This window comes from Acinonyx jubatus, chromosome A3 (genome assembly GCF_027475565.1).
Source record: "Acinonyx jubatus isolate Ajub_Pintada_27869175 chromosome A3, VMU_Ajub_asm_v1.0, whole genome shotgun sequence".
NCBI classification, from domain to species: domain Eukaryota; kingdom Metazoa; phylum Chordata; class Mammalia; order Carnivora; family Felidae; genus Acinonyx; species Acinonyx jubatus.
Window position 1 is genome coordinate 119186979 of NC_069388.1, and position 22281 is coordinate 119209259.

At 42.1% G+C, this 22281-nt stretch overlaps 2 protein-coding genes across 3 annotated transcripts in view; one reads left to right on the top strand and one right to left on the bottom strand.

Moving 5' to 3' along the window:
• The window catches only part of UBXN2A (UBX domain protein 2A), a 45444-nt gene extending 42067 nt beyond the window's left edge, over positions 1 to 3377 (bottom strand). Inside the window, exon 1 of the mRNA XM_027033281.2 lies at positions 3240 to 3377. The gene's annotated coding sequence lies outside the window, so the exon portion shown is untranslated. The remainder of the gene's footprint in view (positions 1 to 3239) is intronic.
• Positions 3378 to 13550: 10173 nt separating this feature from the next.
• Positions 13551 to 22281, top strand: part of ATAD2B (ATPase family AAA domain containing 2B) — a 162654-nt gene continuing 153923 nt past the window's right edge. For both annotated transcript variants that reach the window (XM_027033279.2, XM_027033280.2), the window contains exon 1: positions 13551 to 13913. In XM_027033279.2, coding sequence (XP_026889080.1) covers positions 13698 to 13913 — 216 coding nt within the window. In that variant the 5' untranslated portion in view covers positions 13551 to 13697. The remainder of the gene's footprint in view (positions 13914 to 22281) is intronic.

A 22281-nucleotide genomic window follows, 5' to 3' on the forward strand; every position in this document is an offset into this window, starting at 1 on the left:
TTTTTTTTTAAGATTAAGGTTTTGTATCAAGATATTATACCACTGGGTATGCTATCTTTATGCAGAAGCTGAAGTTTCTCCTTAAGGATAAAGCCATTCCTGGCATTAAACACAGGGCAAAGGAACCAATGGATCACATTTCAGTGGGTTCTTTTCACTTCGCTCTTCAGGTCTCCAAACCTCCAAGAGCAAACTATGGTAGCATCAAAATCAAACACTTTAAAAGACAGTTTATTTGTGTATTTAGTGAATTCTAGTTAACTATTAAATAATAAAAATTCAAAAATTATGGGAAGTTTGAGCTTATCTTAGTTGCAATCACAGTACTTGAAAAAAAAATACATATTTGTCTTCTTCTAGAAGAACTGTTAATGTGGAAGTTCTATGCTCCCAAGGACCAAAGTGACAAAAGTAATTTAAATGAGAAATTCTAGGGGGAAGGGGACACTTTGGCAGAGATTGTCAAGGTCACTGAGGCAGCCATACTTTGACATCAAGACATTCTCATTCCAGGGCTCCATACTGAAGTGTTATCTACCTTGCAATACCCAGCTCAAATACAATTTCCCCTAGAAAACCTTCCACAATTACTCTGAAAGACGGAAACATAAAATTATTAACACAGAGAGGAGAGATCAGCTCTGTACCCTTAGGACACATCCTATCTTAACAGTCACAACTCTAGGACCAAATATCACCTCTTGGTGGTTTTCTCCCATCCATTCCCATCCCCATACAATGCAGTTTCTACACAGAAAGTTTTTTTTCTTTTCTTTTTCAAGTAAACGCTACTCCTAACATGGGGCTCAAACTCACAACCCTGAGATCAAGGGTTCCATGCTCTACCACAGAGCCAGCCAGGAGCTCCCAGGGTTGACTTTTTAAGATACAAATTTGACTGAGGAGCACCTGGCTGCTCCCTGGTTGAGCATGCAACTCTTGACCTCAGGATTGTAAGTTTGAGCCCCGCGTTGGGTGTAGAGTATTCCTTAAAATAAAATCTTTAAAAAAAAAAAAAAAAAAAGACTGCAATTTACCTGCTTAAAACCCTTCAATGACCACCCACGCTCTTCAAATAAGGTCCACATATGTTGGGTAATATTACAGAGTTCACTGTACTCTTCTCTCCCTATATTTGAGTGGTTTAAAATTTTGCTATGAAAGTTTAAGAGATGGGTGCTGGTTGGCTCAGTAGGTTGGGTAGCTGACTTCAGGTCATGATCCTGCACTCTGTGGGTTCAAGCCCCATGTTGGGCTCTGTGCTGTCAGCTCAGAGCCTGGAGCCTGCTTCAGATTCTGTGTGTCTCCCTCTCTCTCAGCTCCTCCCCCACTCACACTGTCTCGCTCTCAAAAATAAATAATCATTAAAACAAAGTTTTAAAAAAAGTTTAAGAGAAAGAAATAAACAGCTGGTCCCAAATCCCTAACGCTGCTTAAAAGACCTGGCATCTTATCTCTGGCTCCCTTTTGCATTCTACACTCAATCCAACTGCTGTGACCTTTCAGTTGGGTAAACTTCCCCAGCCTCCTTCAGTGGAATAGATTCCACTTTCTTCCCTCCTTTGGGAGTTACCTTCACCTAATTCCTATTTACCCATAATATGTTAGCTGGTAGACTGCTTTCCTAAGAAAACTTTACCTGACTTTCCCAGCTGGTTATCCACTTGTTACATATTCTCACAACCTGCTACATTCTTTCTTTTTAAGCCTCTATGTAGGTTTATTGGTATTTACAGTTGAGCCTTGAACAATACAGGTTTGAGCTATGCAGGACTACATATACGCAGTTTTTTTTTTTTAATAAACACAGTACATTACTGTAAATGTATTTTCTCTTATGATTTTCTTCATAACATTTTCTTTCCTCTAGCTTACTTTATTGTAAGAATACAGCATAATGCATATAATACACAAAATGGTGTTAATCAACTGTTTACATTATTGGTAAGGCTTTTGGTCAACAGGTTATTAGTAGTTAAGTTTTTGGGTAATCAGAATTCATACAGATTTTCACCGTGTGGGGGTTGGCACCCCTAACAGTCCCACCATTGTTCAAGGGGCAACTGATACTTGTGTGATTAGTTGTTTAATATGTTCCCCCCAATAACAATGTAAAGTCCATAAGCAAAATCTATAGAGGTCACCATAGTATTGTGGGCACTCACCATACAGTAGGTGCTAAAAAATTCTGAATGACAAATTAAGTAATTAACATTAAATATTGGGTAAAGTATCCATGTATTTATCGCAGTGCAGGGCTAAGAGTCAGTTCTCAATACTTTCTGTTTTCCGTATTCTGCCTTGTATCCTTATTATTCGCGTGCTTAATCAGTCCCTCCAGCCTGCACACCATTCGTACCCGTTTTTGGATGCCAACACTAACTTTAGTGGTATAAACAGGTGCTCAATATTCACTGAGTTTAACTGCCTTTAAAATCAATACGCCTTTTAGCATATTTACATAGAAGACGCAACATCAACTTAAAGAGCTTTCCCCAATAAAAACTAAACTGTAATTGAAAAACTTATCAACACTCCCCAAACACACTTGAGCCATGACTTTAAAACAAGAAGGCCGATGTTCACGTCGTTTACACAATGTCATACTTTACAGTTTCACACTGACATCAAAAAGACTGTCAGTTTCCTGTTTTTCTTTTCCATCATCTCAAATTAAGTACGAAGAAATCGATGCTGGACACCACTCTAACGTTCCTTATCGCTAACAAGAAACTGCGAGTGAAAAAGAGACGCACACTTTTAAAAAATGAAACCTGGAAAACAGCGAACACGAAACCTAAAGAGTGTTGTGGGAGACTGGTAACGAAGCTACCTAAGAAACGGCCACCGCAAACAAACGTGCCATTTCGGCACAGTGCTCTTGCAGGGCACGTCTTTGGAAATGGGGGCATTCGAACGCTCCTAACTCGAAGTTTCCGAGTACCGTCAGAACGGAAGCCCTCCGCTGTGCTCGTACGCAGGAAGCAAGCGCAGGCTGCAGGCCTGAGTCGCGGCTCACCTGAGCTGGCCAGGAGTCTCGCCCCGGCCGCCGCCGCCAGCGTCGCCGAAACCGTCCGGATCCAGGGCCCGCCGAGACCAACACCCAGACAAGCGCCACGGCTCAGCCGGACCCAACGACCCCAGCGCCCCCGCCCGGGAGACGCCGGCCCGCGCCCGGCGGCCAGCGGATGCCCCAGCCCCTCGCCCGGCCGAACGCGGCGCGGCCCCAGCACACTCACCTCTGGGCGTGGCCGCCTGGCGGCCGCGTCCTCAGTTGCCTCAGGGGCCGCGGGCGCCACTGCTGCTGTCGGGCTGCAGGCCCTCAGACCCGCTGAGGCGCCCGGACCGCGCAGCCGGCACCCGGCCCGCCTCCCGGGGTCTCCGCCGCCCGGCGCCGAGCGCGCGCCGGGCTGGCTCTGCGCAGCCCCGAGAGCGCGCGCGCGGGGGGGCGGGGCCGGCAGCCGCCACCGCCGCAGGGCTCGGCGTTACGCGAGCTCATGGCGGCCGCCGCCTGCCTGCACCCGGCGCCTCCGCTAGCTGCCTTTTGACCCCGCGCGGAACGTGCTGGCTGCGAGGTGTGGGCTCCACCGAGAACCCAGCGGCTGCCTCCCTCTGTACCTCTTCGGCCTCTGATTGAATACGCGGAGAGATTTCCCTGCATTCCCACAATGTGGAACTTTACCCGAGCTCTGGGATTCTGGAAAGCGACGGTTAAAGAAATCCCTCCACCCTTTTGTGTCCCTGAAATGGTTTTCTGCAAGGAACCGCCTTTCCCCGTGTGACTCAGATATGACTCACGTGTGCCCCCTTGTTCACCTGTGACGGATCAGACACAGACCCTCCAAATTCCCTTATTCTTTTGCCTCATAAATGATTAGCCGAACCGACTGCACTCACTGAGCAATCTGGACAAAATACCAGCTACCTTCACTCGACCAAACTTTAGTCAACTTCTCTCCTTCCACCAGGCCCCTAAACTTTGACCCACCCTCCGCCTGAGCCAGTCAACAGCCCCTTCTAATCCACCACTCTTGAAAATCTGGGTCCACGTCCGAGTGAAACACTGAAGTGCTGTGTGATCACCCGCCACCCGTTCCTCCCACTTCCGCACACCCAGGTCTTTCTAGTCTTTGTTCCCTCCTCCCTGTGAGAGAAAAGCCCTTTTCTGATTTACCTTAGAGACAGTTGCAGATCTCAGGGTCAGAGTTCCCCTATAGAAATAGTCACCCCTCCCCACTAGTGAAGCTGCCATAGTCCAAGTACCTCGTATAAGTGGAATCATACAATATTTATCTTTTTGGGTCTGGCCTTATTTCACTTAGCGTTGTTTTCAAGGTTCATCCATGTCACAGGTATCAGAGTTTATTCTTTTTTATGCTGAATAATATTCCGTTGCATGTATATACCATTTTTTGTTTATTCATGCATCTGCTGATGGACATTTGGATTGTTTCCACATTTTGGCTGTTGTGAACAATGACGCTGTGGACATTGGTGTACAAGTATCTGATTAAGTCTCTTGCTTTTAGTTCTTTAGTATATATCTAGACGTGGAATTGCTGGCTCGTGTGGGTTATGTTTAGCTTTTTGAGGAACTGCCAAACTGTTTTCTACGATAGGTATACCATCTTATATTCCTATCAGCAATGCATGTGCGTTCCAGTTTCTCCATACCCTTGACAGTACTTGTTATTTTCCATTTTTGTTTTTTGGATTTTTTTTTTTTTATAAGAGCTATCCTAATTGGTGTGAAGTGGTTGGTATTCATTGTGGTTTTCATTTTTATTTCCCTCCTGACAGTGATGTCGAGCATTTTTTCATGTGCTTATTGACCATTTGTATATCTTTGGGGAAATATCTAATCAAGTCCTTTGCCCATTATTATTTATTTATTTATTTTAAGCAAACTCGATGACCAACCTGGGGTTTGAATTCACAACCCTGAGATCAAGAGTCCCATGCTCTTCCAACTGAGCCACCACCCCACCTGTAGCCCCTCATAAAAAAAAAAAAAGAAAAAAGAAAGAAAGTTTGTTTATTTATTTATTTAGAGAGTGTGAGTGTGGGAGGGGCAGAGAGAGAGAGAAAGAATCCCAAGCAGGTTCTGGGCTGTCAGCACAGAGCCTGACTCAGGGCTCCATTCCATGAACCCTGACATCATGACCTGAGCCTGAAACCAAGAGTTGGATGCTTAACCAACGGAGCTAGCCAGGCACCCCAGCCTTTGCCTTTTAAATAGGATTATTTTTTTGTTGTTGAGTTGTAGTTATTTTCTTTTTTTTTTTTTCCTGGAGATTAAGTCCTCATCATAGATGTAATTTGCAAATATTTTCTCCTATTCTGTGGGTTGTTCTTTCATTCTACTGACAGTGTCCTTTGACACTGCCCTTTGTCCTTTAAATGTTGATGAAGTTCAATTTATTTATTTTTCCTTTCTTTCCTCTATGCTTTTAGGGTCATAAACAAGAAACCATTGCCAAATTCAATGTCATGAAGATTTTCCCCAATGTTTTTTCTTTTTCTTTCTTTCTTTCTCTTATTTAAATAAGTAAGGTATACACCCATGCTAGAACTCACAACCCTCAGTTCAAGAGTCACATGCTCCTCTGACTAAGCCAGCCAGGTGCCCCCTGGCATTATGTTTTTTTTCTAAGTATTTTATACTTTTAGCTCTTATACTAGGTGATTGATGCATTTTGAATTAATTTTTATACACGTAAAATAAGAGTCTAACTTCATTCTTTCGCATGTGGATATACAGTTTTCTCAGAACCATTTTTCAATTTTTTTTTAGTTTATTTATTTATTTTGAGAGAGACAGAGTGCAAGTAGGGGAAGGGCAGAGAGAGGGGGACAGAAGATCCGAAGCAGGCTCCATGCTGACAGCAGGGAGCCCAATGCAGGACTTGAACTCACAAACCCATGAGATCATGACCTGAACTGAAGTCAGATGTTTAATTGAATGAGCCACCTAGGCGTCCCTCTCAGAACCATTTAAAATTTTTTTTACTTATTTATTTTGATGACAGAGAGAGAGAGAGAGTGCAAGTGTGCTTGAATTGGGGGTGGGGGGAGAGGCAGAGATGAGAGCTAGAATCTTAAGCAGACTCTTCCAACCTGTCAGCATGGAGCCTGATGTGGGGCTCAATCTCACAAACTGAGATCATGACCTGAGCTGAAATTAAAAGTCAGACACCCAACCGACTGAGCCACCCAGGTGCCCCATCTCAGAACCATTTTTTGAAAAGACTGTCCTTTCCCCATTTAATGGTCTTGGGATAAATACCACTCGGTTATGATGTAGAATTCTTTTGACATGCTGCTGGATTTAGTTTGCTGGTATTTTCTTGAGGATTTTTGCATCTCTATTAATAAATGATTTTGCTCTGTAGTTCTTTTACTGTGATACCTTTGTCTAGCTTTGGTATCAAGGTAATGTTGGTTTCATAGAATGAATTAGGAAGTGTTTCCTCATCTTCTATTTTTCAGAATATTTTGAGAAGGATTGGTGTCAATTCTTTCTTAAGTATTTGGTAGAAATGTTTAGTAGAAACTGTGAAGTCATCTAGTCCTGAGCTTTTCTTTGTTGGGAGGTTTTTGATAACTGATTCAATCTCATTGTAGGCCTGTTTGGATTTTCTATTTCTTCTTGAGTCACTTTTGGTTGTTTGTATGTTTCTAGAAATTTGTCCATTTCACCTAGATTAGCTTATTTGTTGTCATACATTGTTCATAGTATTTTGTTATTCTTTTTGAAAAAAATTTTTTATTGTTTATTCATTTTTGAGAGACAGAAAGAGACAGAGTGTAAGCAGGGGGAGGGGCAGGGAGAGAGGGAGACACAGAATCCGAAGCAGGCTCCAGGCTCTGAGATGTCAGCCCAGAGCCTGGTGTGGGGCTTGAACACATGAACAGTGAGATCATGGCCTGAGCTGAAGTCAGCCACTTAACTGACTGAGGCACCCAAGTGCCCCACTTTTTTTTTTTAGAAAGAGAGAGACTATGAGCAGGGGAAAGGGGTAAAGAGAGAGAGAGAGAGAGAGGGAGAGAGAATCTTAAGCAGGATTCATGTTCAGCCCAGAACCTGATGCAGGGCTTGATCCCACAACTCTGAGATCATGACCTGAGCCAAAATCAAGAGTCAGACACTTAACCAATTGAGTCACCCAGGCACCCTGTCCTTCCTTTTACTAGCTTTTGGATTTCATTTGCTCTTTCTCTATTTTCTCTAGTATTTTTTTGTTTGTTTGTTTGTTTGCTTTTGGGTAACAAAACCCAGGATTGAATCTGTTGGCTTTTTAGTTGTAAGTCTAAATGCTCAAACAGCACTGTAAGCTCCTTAAGGGTGCAAACTGAGTCATGTATTTGTTAGCTCTTCTCCAGAATACTTTATACAGTAGGTATTACATACATCCATACTAGGGGTGGTAAATGCATCTTGAATTGACATGGAAAGATAATAGGTGGCTCTCAAGAATCTGCTCCTGATCCTGCATCATCTTTTTCAGTTGGTATCCATTCCAACCATCCAGTTCAGGTTACAAACACTGTGATCATCTTTGGTCCTTTCCCCTACCTCAAGATGAATATTTACGACTGAGCTGTTCAACAGAACTTTTTGAGATGAGGGAATTGTTTCTGCACTTTCTAATACATTAACTACTAGCAACATTTTGCTACTGAATGCTTGAAATATAGGTAATGTATCTGAAGGAGTGAATTTTTAATTTTTTAATTTAAATTTAAATAGCTGTATGTGGGTAGTAGTTGGCACATTGGACAGCACAGAATTCTAATGTCACCAATTCTGATTTTGTTCCATGACTCAGTGGTTATTCAAAGTGTCATGCTTCTTAAAAGTATAGCCTCTTGCATCCTATGCCTACTGGATCAGAGTCTCTTCCCATAGAAACTTTTTCTAGAGTTATAGTATCTCACCTAAGCTCCATCAGAAGTAAAATTAAAAAACAAAACAGGGCACCTATGTGGCTCAGTCAGTTGAGCGTCCAACTCTTTTTTTTTTTAATTTTTTTAAATGTTTATTTATTTTTGAGAGAGACAGAGACAGAATGCGAGTGGGTTAGTGGCAGAGAGACAGGGAGACACAGAATCAGAAGTGGGCTCCAGGCTCTGATCTGTCAGCACAGAGCCTAATGCGGGGCTTGAACCCACAAGCTGTGAGATCATGACCTGAGCTGAAGTCGGATGCTCAACTGACTGAGCCACCCAGGCGCCCCAAGCGTCCAACTCTTGATTTCACCTCAGGTCGTGATCTCACGGTTGTTGAGTTTGAGCCCCGTGTTGGACTCTATGCTGACAGTGCAGAGCCTGCTTGGGATTCTCTCTCTCTCTCTCTCTCTCTCTCTCTCTTTCTCTCTCTCTCGCTCCCTCTGCCATCCCTCACTCATATGTGCTCTCTCTCTCTCTCTCAAATAAATAAACATTTAAAAAAGTGTCTTTCAGGGGTGCCTGGGTGGCTCAGTCTGTTGAGCATCCAACTCTTGATTTTGGCTCGGGTCATGATATGTGGGGACTGAGCCCCACATCAGCTTGGAGCCTGATCAAAATTCTCTCTCTCTCTTTTCCTCTGTCCCTCTCCCCTGCTTGAGCTTTCTCTCTTTTAGGCTTTATTCTAAAAAAAATTACAGTTTTGGCCTTATGTTTAAGTCTATAATCAATCTGAAGTTAATCTTTTAAATTAGCATGAAGTAATAGTCAAGGTTTATTTATTTATTTTTTTTGCTTAGGGATATACAGTTGTTCTAGCATCATTTATTGAGGAGAATATCCTTTCCCTATTAATCTCCTTGGCCAGTTGACAAAAATCAGTTGACCGTATGTGTGAGTCTCTTTCTGGACCTTCTATTCTTTGCCATTCAGCTGTATGACTATATACTTACACTGCCTTGGTTATTAAAACTTAATAGTAAGACTTGAAATGAGGTAGTGTAAATTTCTCCACTTTTATTTTTTTCCTGATTGCTTAGGTGACTGTGTGTGTGTGTGTGTGTGTGTGTGTGTGTGTGTGGGACTCTGGGTTCTTTGTATCTCAATATAAATTTTATTTTTAATTAATTAATTAGGCTCCTTGTCCAATATGGGGCTTGAACTCATGACCTTGCGATTGAGAGTTGCATGCTGTACCTGCTGAACCAACCAGGCACACCTCCATATAAATTTTATTTTATTTTATTATTATTATTTTTTTAACATTTATTTATTTTTGAGACAGAGAGAGACACAGCATGAACGGGGGAGGGGCAGAGAGAGAGGGAGACACAGAATCGGAAGCAGGCTCCAGGCTCTGAGCCATCAGCCCAGAGCCCGACGCGGGGCTCGAACTTGCGGACCGCGAGATCATGACCTGAGCTGAAGTTGGACGCTTAACTGACTGAGCCACCCAGGCGCCCCTAAATTTTATTTTAATTTTTTTTTTAGAGAGAGACAGAGCATGGGTGGGAGAGAGGGGTAGAGGGAGAGAGAGAATCCCAAACAGGCACCATGCTCAGCACAGAGCCTGATGTGGTGCTCCATGTCACGACCCTGGGATCATGACCTGAGCTGAAGTCAAGAGTCGGCCACTCAACAGACTGACCCAGGTGCTGCAAAATTTTATTTTATTTTATTTTATTTTATTTTATTTTACTTATTTTGTAATGTTTATTTTTGAGGGAGAGAAAGAGAGAGAGAGAGACAGAGCACAAGTGGTGGAGGGGCAGAGAGAGGGAGACACAGAGTGTGGGGCAGGTTCCAGGCTCCCAGCTGTCAGCACAGAATGGGATGCGGGGCTTGATCCCACAAACCATGAGAGCAAGACCTGAGCAGGAAATCAAGAATCAGATGCTTAACCAACTGAACCATCCAGGTGCCTTTGCCCCTCATTCTTGGTGTAGATGTTGGGAAAGTCAGTTTTCCTTGCAGTTTCCTGGGGATGAATGATGGGAAGGAAGGTTGGCAGGTTTCTTTCTTTCTTTTCTTTTTCTTTCTTTCTTTCTTTCTTTCTTTCTTTCTTTCTTTCTTTCCTTTCTTTTCTTTCTTTCTTTCTTTTCTTTCTTTCTTTCTTTCTTTCCTTTCTCTTTCTTTTTCTTTCTTTCTCTTTCCTTTCTTTCCTCCCTTCCTTCCTTCCTTCCTTCCTTAAATGTTTCTTTATTTTGAGAGGGAGAGAGCACAAGCAAGGAGGGGCAGAGAGAGATGGGGACAGAGGATCCAAAGCAGGCTCTGCACTGACAGCAGTGAGCCAGATGCGGGGCTCGAACTTACAAACCTCACAAACTGTGAGATCATGACCTGAGCCAAAGTCAGACACTCAACTGACTGAGCCACCCAGGCACCCCTGGCAGGTTTATTTCTAATTTACCCTTAGATGTATCCTTTTTTACCAGGATTTTGCAGGGTGATTGTGTCAGACTGTAACTTGAGCAGGTCCTGGGCTTCATCTTGTCTTTTCTATCTCCTGAAGACAGAACATAGAAGGTCAAGTTCACTGTGGTTGAGCAAATGCATTGAAAATACATTACTGGTCTGGGTTTCTGCAGTGACTTTGTTTTTGGTCTAAGCATTTTTTGGTATCTTGCCAGCTCATATATTTAAAAAAATATATTTATTTTGAGAGAGTGGGGGAAGGGTAGAGAGAGAGACAGAGAGAGAGAGAGAATCCCAAGCAGGCTTGGTGCTGTCAGTGTAGAGCCCGACTTGGGGCTGGATCTCATGAACTGTGAGATCATGACCCGAGAGCTGAGACCAAGAGTTGGGTGCTTAACTGACTGAGCCACCAGGTATCCTCTGCCCCCACCCCCTGGCCTTTTTTGAGAGGGAGTGGAGTGGGGAGAGAAAGAGAGCTGAAAGAGAGTGAGAGAGAGAGAGAGAGAGAGAGAGACTGTGCTTCTGTGCAAGCACAGAAGTGGGGGGAGGGGGTAGAAGGAAGGAGAGAATCTTAAGCAGACTCCACACCTAGCACTGAGCCTGATGCTGGACCCTGATCTCACCACTGTGAGATCATGACCTGAGCTGAAATCAAGAGTTGGACACTTAACTGACTCAGCAACCCAGGAACCCCATAGCTCATGTAATTTTAAGCCAAATTTAAAAACAGATTTTTATCGACTTATTTTCTCTGGCTCATACTGCAGAAAACAAACAACTCTTTCTTCTTCAAACCTTCCTTTCTTTCATCCATAATGTTCCCTTATTCCATTTTGTGGTTGAAGATGAAATCTCAGGGCTTTCCCTAAATCCCTGTTTGAGTTAGAGGTCTGTGCCTCATTCTTTATCACACTGTATCAAAGCTTGCTAGTTTCTTGCCAGTCTCCATCTCTCTTGTAAGTACTATGTGTTGTTGTATTTAAAAAAATTTCCCTACTTCCTGGCCTGGCACAGTACCAAATACTAGTTGGGTTTAGAGTAAACATTTGTTGATAGTAAATGATGCAGGTTATTGATGCAGGATTGTCAAGCCCAATGGTGAAGAAAGAATTCTTGAGACATTTTATGGTGCAAAAAGGCATTTTTATTATAGCACAGGGACAGGACCCTTGGGCAGAGAGCTGCACTGTGATTGCAGGGAATGACTGATTATATAGGGTTGTCTAACCTATAGAGGCGAAGGTGACCTTAGGGCCCCAGGAAATTGAGTTTATAGGTTCCTGGAGGTCTATTAAGATTGTCTTTTTCTCTTTTTTTAAAGTTTTATTTATTTAGTTAATCTCCATACCCTATGTGGGGCTCAAACTCATGACCCGGAGATCAAAGTTGCATATTTCTCTCAGTGAGCCAGCCACGGGCGCCCAAGATTGTGTTTTTCTTGTCAATCATTAAGACAGCTACAAACTGTAGTGGGGTTTCACATCCTACAAGACTGTGATTTTTATCAGTTAACCATTTGTTTTTCCCCTGCCTTTGTTCTTAGGCATTTACTAGTGCCTGAGGATCTATGTCCCACTCAGCTCAGTGTTTTACACTCAGCTTGCGTTTTGTTCTTATTAGTTATAATGACCCAAATCATAATAACTTGACTGTCTTAATTTAGGACTACAAAAACAAACACAGAAAACAAAGGAGGAAAGCACACAAACCCTTTATATCCTAATTTGCATGTTATACACCTCTTCAGGACGCTTCATATACATCTGAAAACCAGCCTCTGTCTGTAGGAAAACTGTTTATTCTCTTCAGTGATCTCATTCACAGCTAACTGATTCAGGAGAACCAGGTCTACTTCCATTATGAGGTTTCCACACCCAAAAGTCCGGGTGGGTGGTGTGGTGATGTGTTTAAGTGGTGGGTGATCTGTTGCCATTTAAATGTAAGCGGGTTTTGCCTGCTTTCCTGGAATCCATACATTTTTCCAAACAGAAAAATGACTTCCATTCTCAGTGCTGTACGCAGTTTTGTCGAATGATTGGTAGCTTGGGTGGCTAGAATGCTCTAATTTTGATACAGCTTGGGTATTTTTACAGGACGTTTCTTGAGCCTTCAATTTTTTTAGTGCAGCAAACAGGCAGAACCTTTTACCCAATGAATAGTTCGCTCTCTATCGCTAATGTACAAAGCATTTGGTGAAATTAACATAATTTCTCTTTTACTGGAGAGCTTTTCATATTCTCTTAATTCTTGAAAGTTAAATCACAAATTTCATATTTTGTGTTCAGCTTTTTTGTATTCTTAATTCTTCCGCGGGCGGGGGCCCGCAGTGATAAAGGAGACTCATACGTGAAAGAATTCATTCTTTGTGACTCCGCCTTACATCTGGCAAAGGTTATAGAAAACAACCCTTTCTTGCTTTGTTTAAAGACACAGCGGTCTAGCGTTTGTTCTTTCTTCAACTTACCATGTGCCAGAAGCCGCACAGATCTAATTTACCATAGTCTCATTTTCACTGGCACGAAAAGTGCGACTCAAGTTCGGTGTCCTGCCTCGGGTACCTCTGGGTTTCCAACTCAGGTCACCGCGCCCTCGTCCTCCCCTGTCCCCGTGTATCCCCCCGCCTTTGCCAGTCGTTCCTGGCTGTATCCAAGCCACCTGGAGCGATGGTGGAGATACTAGGGTATTCGGGCCTCGCAGGGCGTGAGAGTCCCAGGGTCAACTCCAGCGCTCTAGCTCGTTCCGCGCCGTTTCTGGTTATTCCCATCCCCCTCCTAGACTCAGGGCCAGACCTATGAACCATAGAGCTCACATAGCCCAGAGCGTCCCTTGCCCCGCCCCCGCACCCCCCCGCCGCCGAGCGCTGACGCCGCGCCGCTGGGCGGGGCCTGCTGGAGGGGCGGAGGGAGAGGAGGGGGAGCGGACGGGAGAAGGGCTGGCCGACCCTGCAGCGCCCCGCAGCGGCCACGGCCGGAAGCGGTCTCGTCGGCCCTGCGGCGCTGGATCCCTGACGCACGGAGCTCGAGAGCGAGAACGAGAGAGAAAGGGGCAGAAATGGCGGCTCCGCTCGGCTCCCGCTGAGGAGGGCGAAGCCGGTGGAGGGTCTGAGCTGTCGGCCTGGAGTATCGCTCCCGCCTCCCGCTTTCTGCCTTCTCACGCCTACTTCCCTTCGTCTGCCCTACTCTCGCCTGTCCTCGTCTGCGCTCCGCACAGTCCGGGTCGGCTCGTCTCTCCCGGCCCGGCTTCACTGGCCCTGACTGCCCGGCCGGCGGGCCGGCCTTCCTCGGCTCTCCCAGGCGCGGCGGGCGCTGTGTGGACCCCGTCCTCCTGGCTGGACCATGGTGAACACCCGGAAGAGCTCTCTGCGTCTTCTCGGGTCCAAGTCGCCTGGGCCTGGGCCTGGGCCTGGGGCCGGAGCAGAGCCTGGGGCGACCGGAGGCAGCAGCCATTTCATCTCCTCTCGGACCCGCTCCTCCAAGACCCGCGCTGCCAGCTGCCCCGGCGCCAAGGCCGGGGGAAGCGGTGGTGCCGGCGTCGCTCTGGAAGAGGCCCGGGTAAGAGCGCGGCGGCCCGAGTCCGGAGGCTTCCGAGTGCCGGCCCGGCCGCCGGGGCTTTGTCTGGCCGGGTTACGGCAGGAAGCCTCCAGTGGAGACCGCTTGGGCGGCTGGGGACCGGGTCTGCGGGTGCGGTGAAGGATGGTACCCGGCTAGGTAGGGCTGCGATAGCTTTGCTGCTCTGGCTCTTTTGTGTGAAGAACAGGACTGGGGTCTGGGGGAGAGGGCTCGGGGGGGGGGGGTCTTTTCGGGGACATTGGAACAGTCTGGTTTCCGTGTCCTTGCCCTGCCTTAGAGGGGAATTCTAGGGGAGCAAGAGCGAAAGGCCGGAGTCCCCGGGTGGAAGGGCTGGGAGAAGAGAAGTGAAAGTTTTCTGCGGTGTCAAACCCTTCTCGTAAGTGTGTCAGCTCCTGCCGGTGTCTAACTCCAGCTTACTCTCAAACTGTTTGGGGGTGGTTCAAGTTGGTGAGGAAGTGAACGGAGAGCTCCAGTTGGCAGCCAGGCAGGGATGCTGAAAAAAGTTTGTAGCTGCTCTGACACCAACTTTAAAAACAAAATCAACGCTATCGCCTCTCCAGGCAGGAGAGATCGAGCATGATTTTGTAGCTGGAGAATCAGCCAGCTAGCTAACCCAGGTTCGAGTAGGGACCTGGTAGAGCTTTCAAGTCACAAAAGGGGCATGTCGAATGTTTTGGATAGTAGACACTGTTTCAAATTGTATGGTTTCCTGGATGTGTGCGTTTTTGTTATGGGAATAGTTGATTAGAAGGTGAATTAACAGCATCGTTGTCACACTGTTGCCAACACATTTGAAGAAGGCTGGTGATTTAGGTTTTTTAAAAAGTGGTTGAAAGATCTTGAGATTTCATTATAGTATAAAACTCTAAGCTAGAACTTGTTTTAGCACTTTAAGGGAATTGATAAGTTTGTGTTACAAGATTGGTTATGAATTCAGAAAAGAGTATTGCTTCTGTCTAGCAAGAGGGTAATTTAACCAAGAGTAATTTGGCTGGGAATTGCTGTTCATTTAAAATGCTCCTTTAAACCCACACCATTTTGTTATTCTTGTGGGAGGGAAGCAATATTTTATTTTCTATGGGGTCTACAAGATTATGGTTTGTGTGTGCTTTTTTTCTGTATGTCATACTGTTCTGACACTGATCGGAATGAATCGAGGCAAATACAACAGATATATTTTACCAAAATGTATTTATTGTATCTTTGAAAATATATTCGGCTTTTATTTTGCTAAAATAAAAATGTTTTGAAAACTGCCTTGTTAGTAGACTGTTTTGGGGTTAACAGATCTCTTAGGTTAAAATATGAAAGCTAGATCTTAAAGTTGTGCAAACTAGAATAATTTTTCTGAAAACTTGGCTTTTTGTAGAGATTATTCCAAACGTGTACAGACTTACTGACTTTTTGAAGCTAACATTTATTTTAAAATAAAAGTAAATTTAAGAAAGGTCTGTTCTCTATACCTAAGTTCAAATAAAATGTTTAGTGTACTATTTAATTGTAGTATAATGGTATGAATGCCCAGTCTATTAGAGCAGTGTCTAATTCATCTGAAGCAATTAGCTCATCTGTCACTGATCAGTTTGTGGTCCCATTTTGGAATTCATGCATAGCATGCTGTCCTTATCCCCTGAGGAATAAGGTGAAGTAATTTGTCAAGCAGCTGTTATGGAGATGTTAAAAGGCAAGGAATCAATAATCTAATGTAGAAATGAACATTTGGTAGCTTTTAAATTGCTGGAGGAATGAAAGGTATTAGAGCTTTTTCTAGAAGGAGGCTGATGAAACTTTGTTTCAGGGATCCTTTTAGAATGTTTTAAAAGGTCATAAATAATACGCTAATGAAGATTTACTTTAAAATGTTTGTTTTTCAGTTTTAAGAAGACTTGTCTTCTGGCTGTAGTAGGTGATAGAATGCTCTAGTGGCTTTCTCTGAGAAATGTAAAGGATTTTCTAATCCTATATTGTGATTGGTTCTTTAAAAGAGGAAAGTTATAATTCTGAATTTGTTAAGCTTATGGACTATATATTTATGAAGAAATTTGTGTATTTTTCATTGCTGTGTATTTCTAAAGTGGGTTGATTTGGGCCTGGTAAACTCTTCCTCTCAAGTTGGTTTTATGAATTATAAGAATTTAGTACTCTTTCCAGTGTATTTAAGGGTACTCTCTGTCTGGAGTTTTAGACATTTGCTGGCATCTGTGAAGACTTGATGGAAAATGGGGTTGTTCATGCTGTTGCTTTAGGAGACTCTTTTTATTTTGGTACGAAGAAATGTATACTTTATAAGATACATAATTGAGGAGGTTCTCCCTTTTCTGCTTTTGTGTGTTCTTTACGCTTGATGCTGATCTTCCCTCTTTCTGCCCCCCAGGATTCTTTCAGTTCTTTCTTTTCTTTCTTTCTTTCTTTCTTTCTTTCTTTCTTTCTTTCTTTCTTTCTCTTTCTTTCTTTCTTTCTTCCTTTATTTCTTTCTTCCTTTCTTTCTTTCTCCTTCTCTTTCTTTCTTTCTGTTCTTTTCTTTGTTTTCTTTCTTTCCTTCTTTCTTTCAGTTCTTTCTTTCTTCCTTTCTTTCTAGAGAGAGAGCACAAGCAGGGGAGAGGGGCAGAGGGAGAGAGAATCCCAAGCAGTTTCATGCTCAGTGTAGAGCCTTGATGTGGGCTCAATCCTACGACCCTAGGATCATGACCCGAGCCAAAATCAATATTGGACCCTCAACTGACTGAACCACCCAGGCGTCCCTCTTTTTAGATTTCATGGGCTGTGTCTACATATTTCATTTGCTTTAAAAAGCCATAGGACCTGAGCTGTGCGTATAGTTTGCCTTTCTTCCAAGTAGGTTATTGGAAGGATTTTCTTGAACCCACACTTTTTAATGTCAAGCTGACTTCTGCTCTGTGTTGAGTTATAATTACTCTCGTTCCTGGCTTCTTTTGTTTGTTTAGTATATTTAAAGTTTGACCTCTTTTAGGTCAGTTAATCTGATGATCAGTAATTAGCATTTGTTTGCTCCATCAAAGAGTTCCTCTCAGCGAACTAATAATTGTATTCACAGATTTGGAAAGCAGTTTTGAACAATATTTCAACTCTTTTTTCTATTAGGCGTGTTTGCTTTTGGCTTCATCACTAGCTTTTTGTGCTTTTTGAGAAGGTTTTATAGTATTCTTTGAGTCCACATCTTAGTTGAGAGGGTCAAAATAAATATTTTGAGTAACTTTATAGGTAAATTTGCTTTATCGTAATTTCATTAAAAAAAAAATCCTTGGGTCCTTCTGTAGTATGCTCCTTTATCACCCTGTACTTATTCTTTTCCAACACCCATGCATTTACCGATATACTACAACAGAGTGGCTGAAGTTGATGGTTAAACAGAAGAGAAGTCTGAGAGTAAAATGTAATAACTTATAGGACTCTGAGATAAGTAGGGAAAAATACAAGTCTTTCAGAGTAAAGTTTTTCCTTATATGTATTATGGAAATGTAATATATATACGTATACATATGTGTGTGTATCTTGAGTAATGTGGTAAGCAATATCCCTTCACAGCTTTGAACCAAAGTAGCTGTGGAGTTCATAGGATTATCTGTGGTAACCAATTGAAAATGCAACTTAAAACAAATCAATTATTGATCATTTCTGTAGTCCAGATATTCAAACTTGCAGTTAAAAAAATTTTTTTTAAATGTTTATTTATTTTTGAGAGAGAAAGCCAAGTGGGGTAGGGGCAGAGAGAGAGGGAGACAGAATCTGGAGCAGGCTTCGTGATGCCAGTGCAAAGCCGGACATGGGGCTGGAACCCATGAACTGTGAGCTCATGACCTGAGCTAAAGTCTAACTACCGCTCAATCCAGCGAGCCACCTAGGTATCCAAACTTGCAGTTTTTAAGGTCCTAGATGAAATTTACAACACCTGTAGAAGTGAAGGATGTTAATTTCTTAAGCTCTTTTCCGTGGCAGGTAGTCTTTGTGACCATTCTTTGATAGATCCTTGAGTGCTTTTCTCTTAAATACCTAATTATAGATAAACCTCTAGCCTCTGGAAACCAGCTGGACAGGTTATAGGATTACTACTTGTTAGAAGAACTAAGGACCAGACCAGTGACTTCAGCTGGGTTGATTTGTTGATATTTGGGTTTGTGTTCTTATATTGGGAGTATATTTGTTATGCCTTCCTGCTAGGGAAGGATTTTGTGAAAAGTGAGTTATTGAGTAAAAGGGATTTGGGATTTTTGGATAAACAGTTGTATGAACGTACAAAGGGGAAAAGTCATACATTGAATGTTTGCTTACCATACATAAAAACAAGAAAATTTTCCTCTAGACTCTAGACTAGAAGACCAAATAGGTAGTAAGTGATAATAAGTAGATAATAAGTAGATTTAATATTTAAATCTAGTTCTTTCTTCTCTGCTTGTATATTTTACTATCACATCTGTATTTATCACTACTTTTTGTTGCTGTGCAAGCAGTAGTTTCCACAAATATCTGAGAAGGAAAGAAGGCAGCTATTGTACAGTCAGGAAATACTCTATATACTGTGTATAGACAGATTTTTACTAGACTTATCTGGAGTTGTGCCTAGGATTGTATTGGGAGTGAAAGTGGGAACAGTAGCCTGTAGGGATGTGAAATACAGGATAGTGATTTTCAGTGATTGTTTGCTACCTGATTTCAGGGAGTGGTTGTAGGAAGAGGAGCAGACATGTTGTTCAGAGATCATTTTGCAATATTGTAAAGATGACTTGGAGAAAAAAATCCCTGTGGAGTAAGTAGGGTATTGTGGTGGTCTGCATTAGAGGTGTACTTGGGCTGCCATCTTTCCCCTCCGCTTGGCAATATTTATCAGTATGTACATTTTTTTCTTTTGTTAAAAAACGTTTACTTATTTACTTTTGAGAGAGAGAAAGTGCGCAGGCATGAGAGCAAGCAAGGGGCAGAGAGAGGGAGAGAGAGAGAATCCCAAGCAGGCTCTACGCTGTCAGCACAGAGCCCACCATTGGTCTTGAACTCGCAAACCATGAGATCTTGACCTGAGCCAAAGTTGAATGCTCAAACGACTGAGCCACCCAGGCGACCCATACATTTTCTTTCATGCTCTGAGAATCTATTTTGGAGGTACGTATTTTCCCTTTGAAAAAATGTTTCATGTTTTAAAACCTCTTGAAGAGACATTATATGGCATATTTATAAATGATGATACATACTAGTGAATGAAACACATTTAGCATTATTAGTGTTTGTATTCTAGGACCCAAATTAGGATCTTTGAGCCAGGGGTGCTTCACATAACCATAAAATGATATGCTCTCTGATCTTGTGAGATAAGAACTTGGAGATCATTCAACCTGACTTTTGGTAGTGGGGCTTGCTTACTCCTTTGTTTTTGCATTTAATCAATCCATGTTTATGACACACCTACCACATTAAAATGTAAGTGCATTATGGGCAAGAAGTTTTGCCTCTTTGGTTCACTGTTAATAGGGCTGCCATACTGCAAAAAGTCAAGAAGGCACCATTCACACTACAGTCTATGTGAAGGGTACCCCCCCTGGAGTTGTGCAGTGCAGTCTTTTTATGTTATATGCTGTGTTAACCTCCTCATGTTGTTAATATTTTTTGCCCGTTTTTCTGCTTTCTACTAAAGTTAACTTTTCTTGTTTTCCAAAAGTATCAGTGATCGGTGGCTTTTAACCTTTGTGTCGTAGTGAGGGATACTGTTTATATTATGACTCTTTTCACATGCTTAATTTTTCCTATTTAGATCTTTGATTTATAACCTATTGTTTATAGTGCTACTTGCTAATATTCTATATTGCTTTATTGCTAATATGCTATCTTGCTAATATAGTGCTGTATGCTAAGTTCCTGTATATGTTCTGTTCTCATATTTTTGTTGGCCTGTTCTGGTGTCAGTACCATACTGTTTTTAGGACTAGTTTAGGAATATATCTTAATATTCTAAAAGACAAGTTCCTTCTCTTTGTTATTTTCAAAGTTAACTTAGATTTTCAAGGATCTTCGTTCTTTTCATAAACATTTCCAGTTAAGATTAGAATTCCTCAAAAGATCCAGCTAGAATTTTAATTAGGAAATTATTTGAATTCCAAGATTAATTCACAGAGAATTGACACCTTTATAATAAATCCAAGAGCAAGGAACATTACTCACATAACCTAGTATGGAATTAGATGCTTTTTCTTGTGACCTAATACACTGTCAGTTTTGGTAAATGTTATTTGCTTAAGAAAAATGCATATTTTGTATTTGGTGTAGAAAAATATATATGATGGAAAACATTAGGAGATGGGAAACATTATAGTGTGGATTTATTGATTATTTAGATACTTAAATCTCTTGTCCCATGTTAAGATTCTACCTAAGTTTTTGTTCAAATCCTGATGTATATATGCATGCGTGTGTATACATATGTGTATACATACGTATGTATGTATCTGTGTGCATATACATAGGTATACAAATATGTGTATGTATATGTAAAGTTTTTTTATTTTGAGACAGAGAATCCTAAGCAGGCTTCTCACTGGCAATGTGGAGCCAGATGTAGGGCCCAAACCATGAGCTGCAAGACCATGACCTGAGCTGAAACCCAAGAGTCAAACGCCCAACTGAGCCACCTAGCTACCCCTATGTGTGTGTGTGTATATATGTGTGTGTGTGTATTTATTTATTTAATTTTTAAAGTTTTTTTAGAGAGAATGCAAGTGGGGTAGGGGCACAGAGGGAGGAAGGGAGAGGGAGGGAGGGAGAGAGAATATCAATCCCAAGCAGGCTCTGCACTGCCATTGCAGAATCCATGCAGGGCTTGAACCCACAAACTGTGGGATCATGACCTGAGCCAAAGTCGGACGCCTAACCAACTGAGCCACCCGGGCATCCCCTATATCTATACATATCTACATATATCCATAGATATATTTTAAGTAAGCTCTGCACCAACTTGGGGCTTGAGCTCACGACCTGAAGATCAAGGGTTGCATGCTCCACTGACTGAACCAGCCAGGTGCCCCTCTTCTGATGATTTTATCTGTCTGTCTGTCTATCTATCTATCTATCTATCTATCTATCTATCTATCTATAATGTTACTGAGTTTTGAGAGAGAGAGTGCGAGGAATGGAGGGGCAAAGAAAGGGAATCCCAAGCGATCTCTGCACTGTCAGCCCATGAGATCATGACCGGAGGCAAAATCAAGATGGTGACCTGAGGAGAATTAACCCAACTAAGCCACACAGGTGCCCCATCTCTTCTGATTATTTTAAAGTTAAATATTCTGTGTGTGTGTGTGTGTGTGTGTGTGTGTGTGCGCGCGCGCTTAATTGCTCATAAGACCTAAATTTCTGTTTATTGACTTCTGTTTTTTTTCTTTAAAACCACATACTATTTAACATTCTCTTATAATGTTCCACCTTCCTTCCTATGCTGTATTGTCTAGAATTTTAGTTCTGATAGTTTTATGCATATAAGTACTTTGTCTTTTTCTTTAATTTGGAAGTTTTTTTCCAGTAACAATAAATTTTTCTCAAGTACCGATATGATTACCTTTTTTTTCCCTGATTTTTAAAATAGTCTCTGCACCCAGTGTGGAGTCCAGTGCGGGGCTTGAACTCATGACCCTGAGATCAAGACCTGAGCTAAAATCAAGAATTGGTCACTTAACCGACTGAGCCATTCAGGCGCCCCTGATGATCTTACTTTTTGTGTCTCATATTATTCTTTATTTCTCTTTTTTGTGAATATTTCCTCCAAGAATATTTTCAGTTTGGGACTTTTTGTAACAAACTTTCTGAGGCATTACATGGCTGAAAATGTTTTCATTATGTTCTTTCATTTAAATAAAAAATTGGCTGGATATATAAAATTGTAGGTCTAATACTTAAAGAATATGACTTTATTTTCATCTTGTATCTAGTGTTACTTTTGAAGTTTGATGTTGGTCTGATTCTTTTTCTTTTGTAGGTATTCTTTCTCTTTTGAAGCTTATAGGTTTTTTTTTGTTTTTTGTTTTTTGTTTTTAGGTCTTTGTTCATACATTTTGCTAATTTTAGGCTTGGGTTTTTCCTTTACCCTTTTTTGGCAATCTTTGCTCTTTGAGTTTGTGGTTTTTCATGTTTTTTAGTTTGAGGCCAGTTTATCATGTCATTTTATTTTATCTTAATTAGTTTATTTTTAAGTAATCTCTACATCCAATGTGGGGCTCCAACTCATGACCCCAAGATCATGAGTTCATGCTCTTCTGAGCCCCCCAATTTATCATTTCTAATGATAATTTAAAATGATCGTTTCTTCAAATAATACTAATCTCTTGGGGCATCTGGGTGGCCCAGTTAGTTA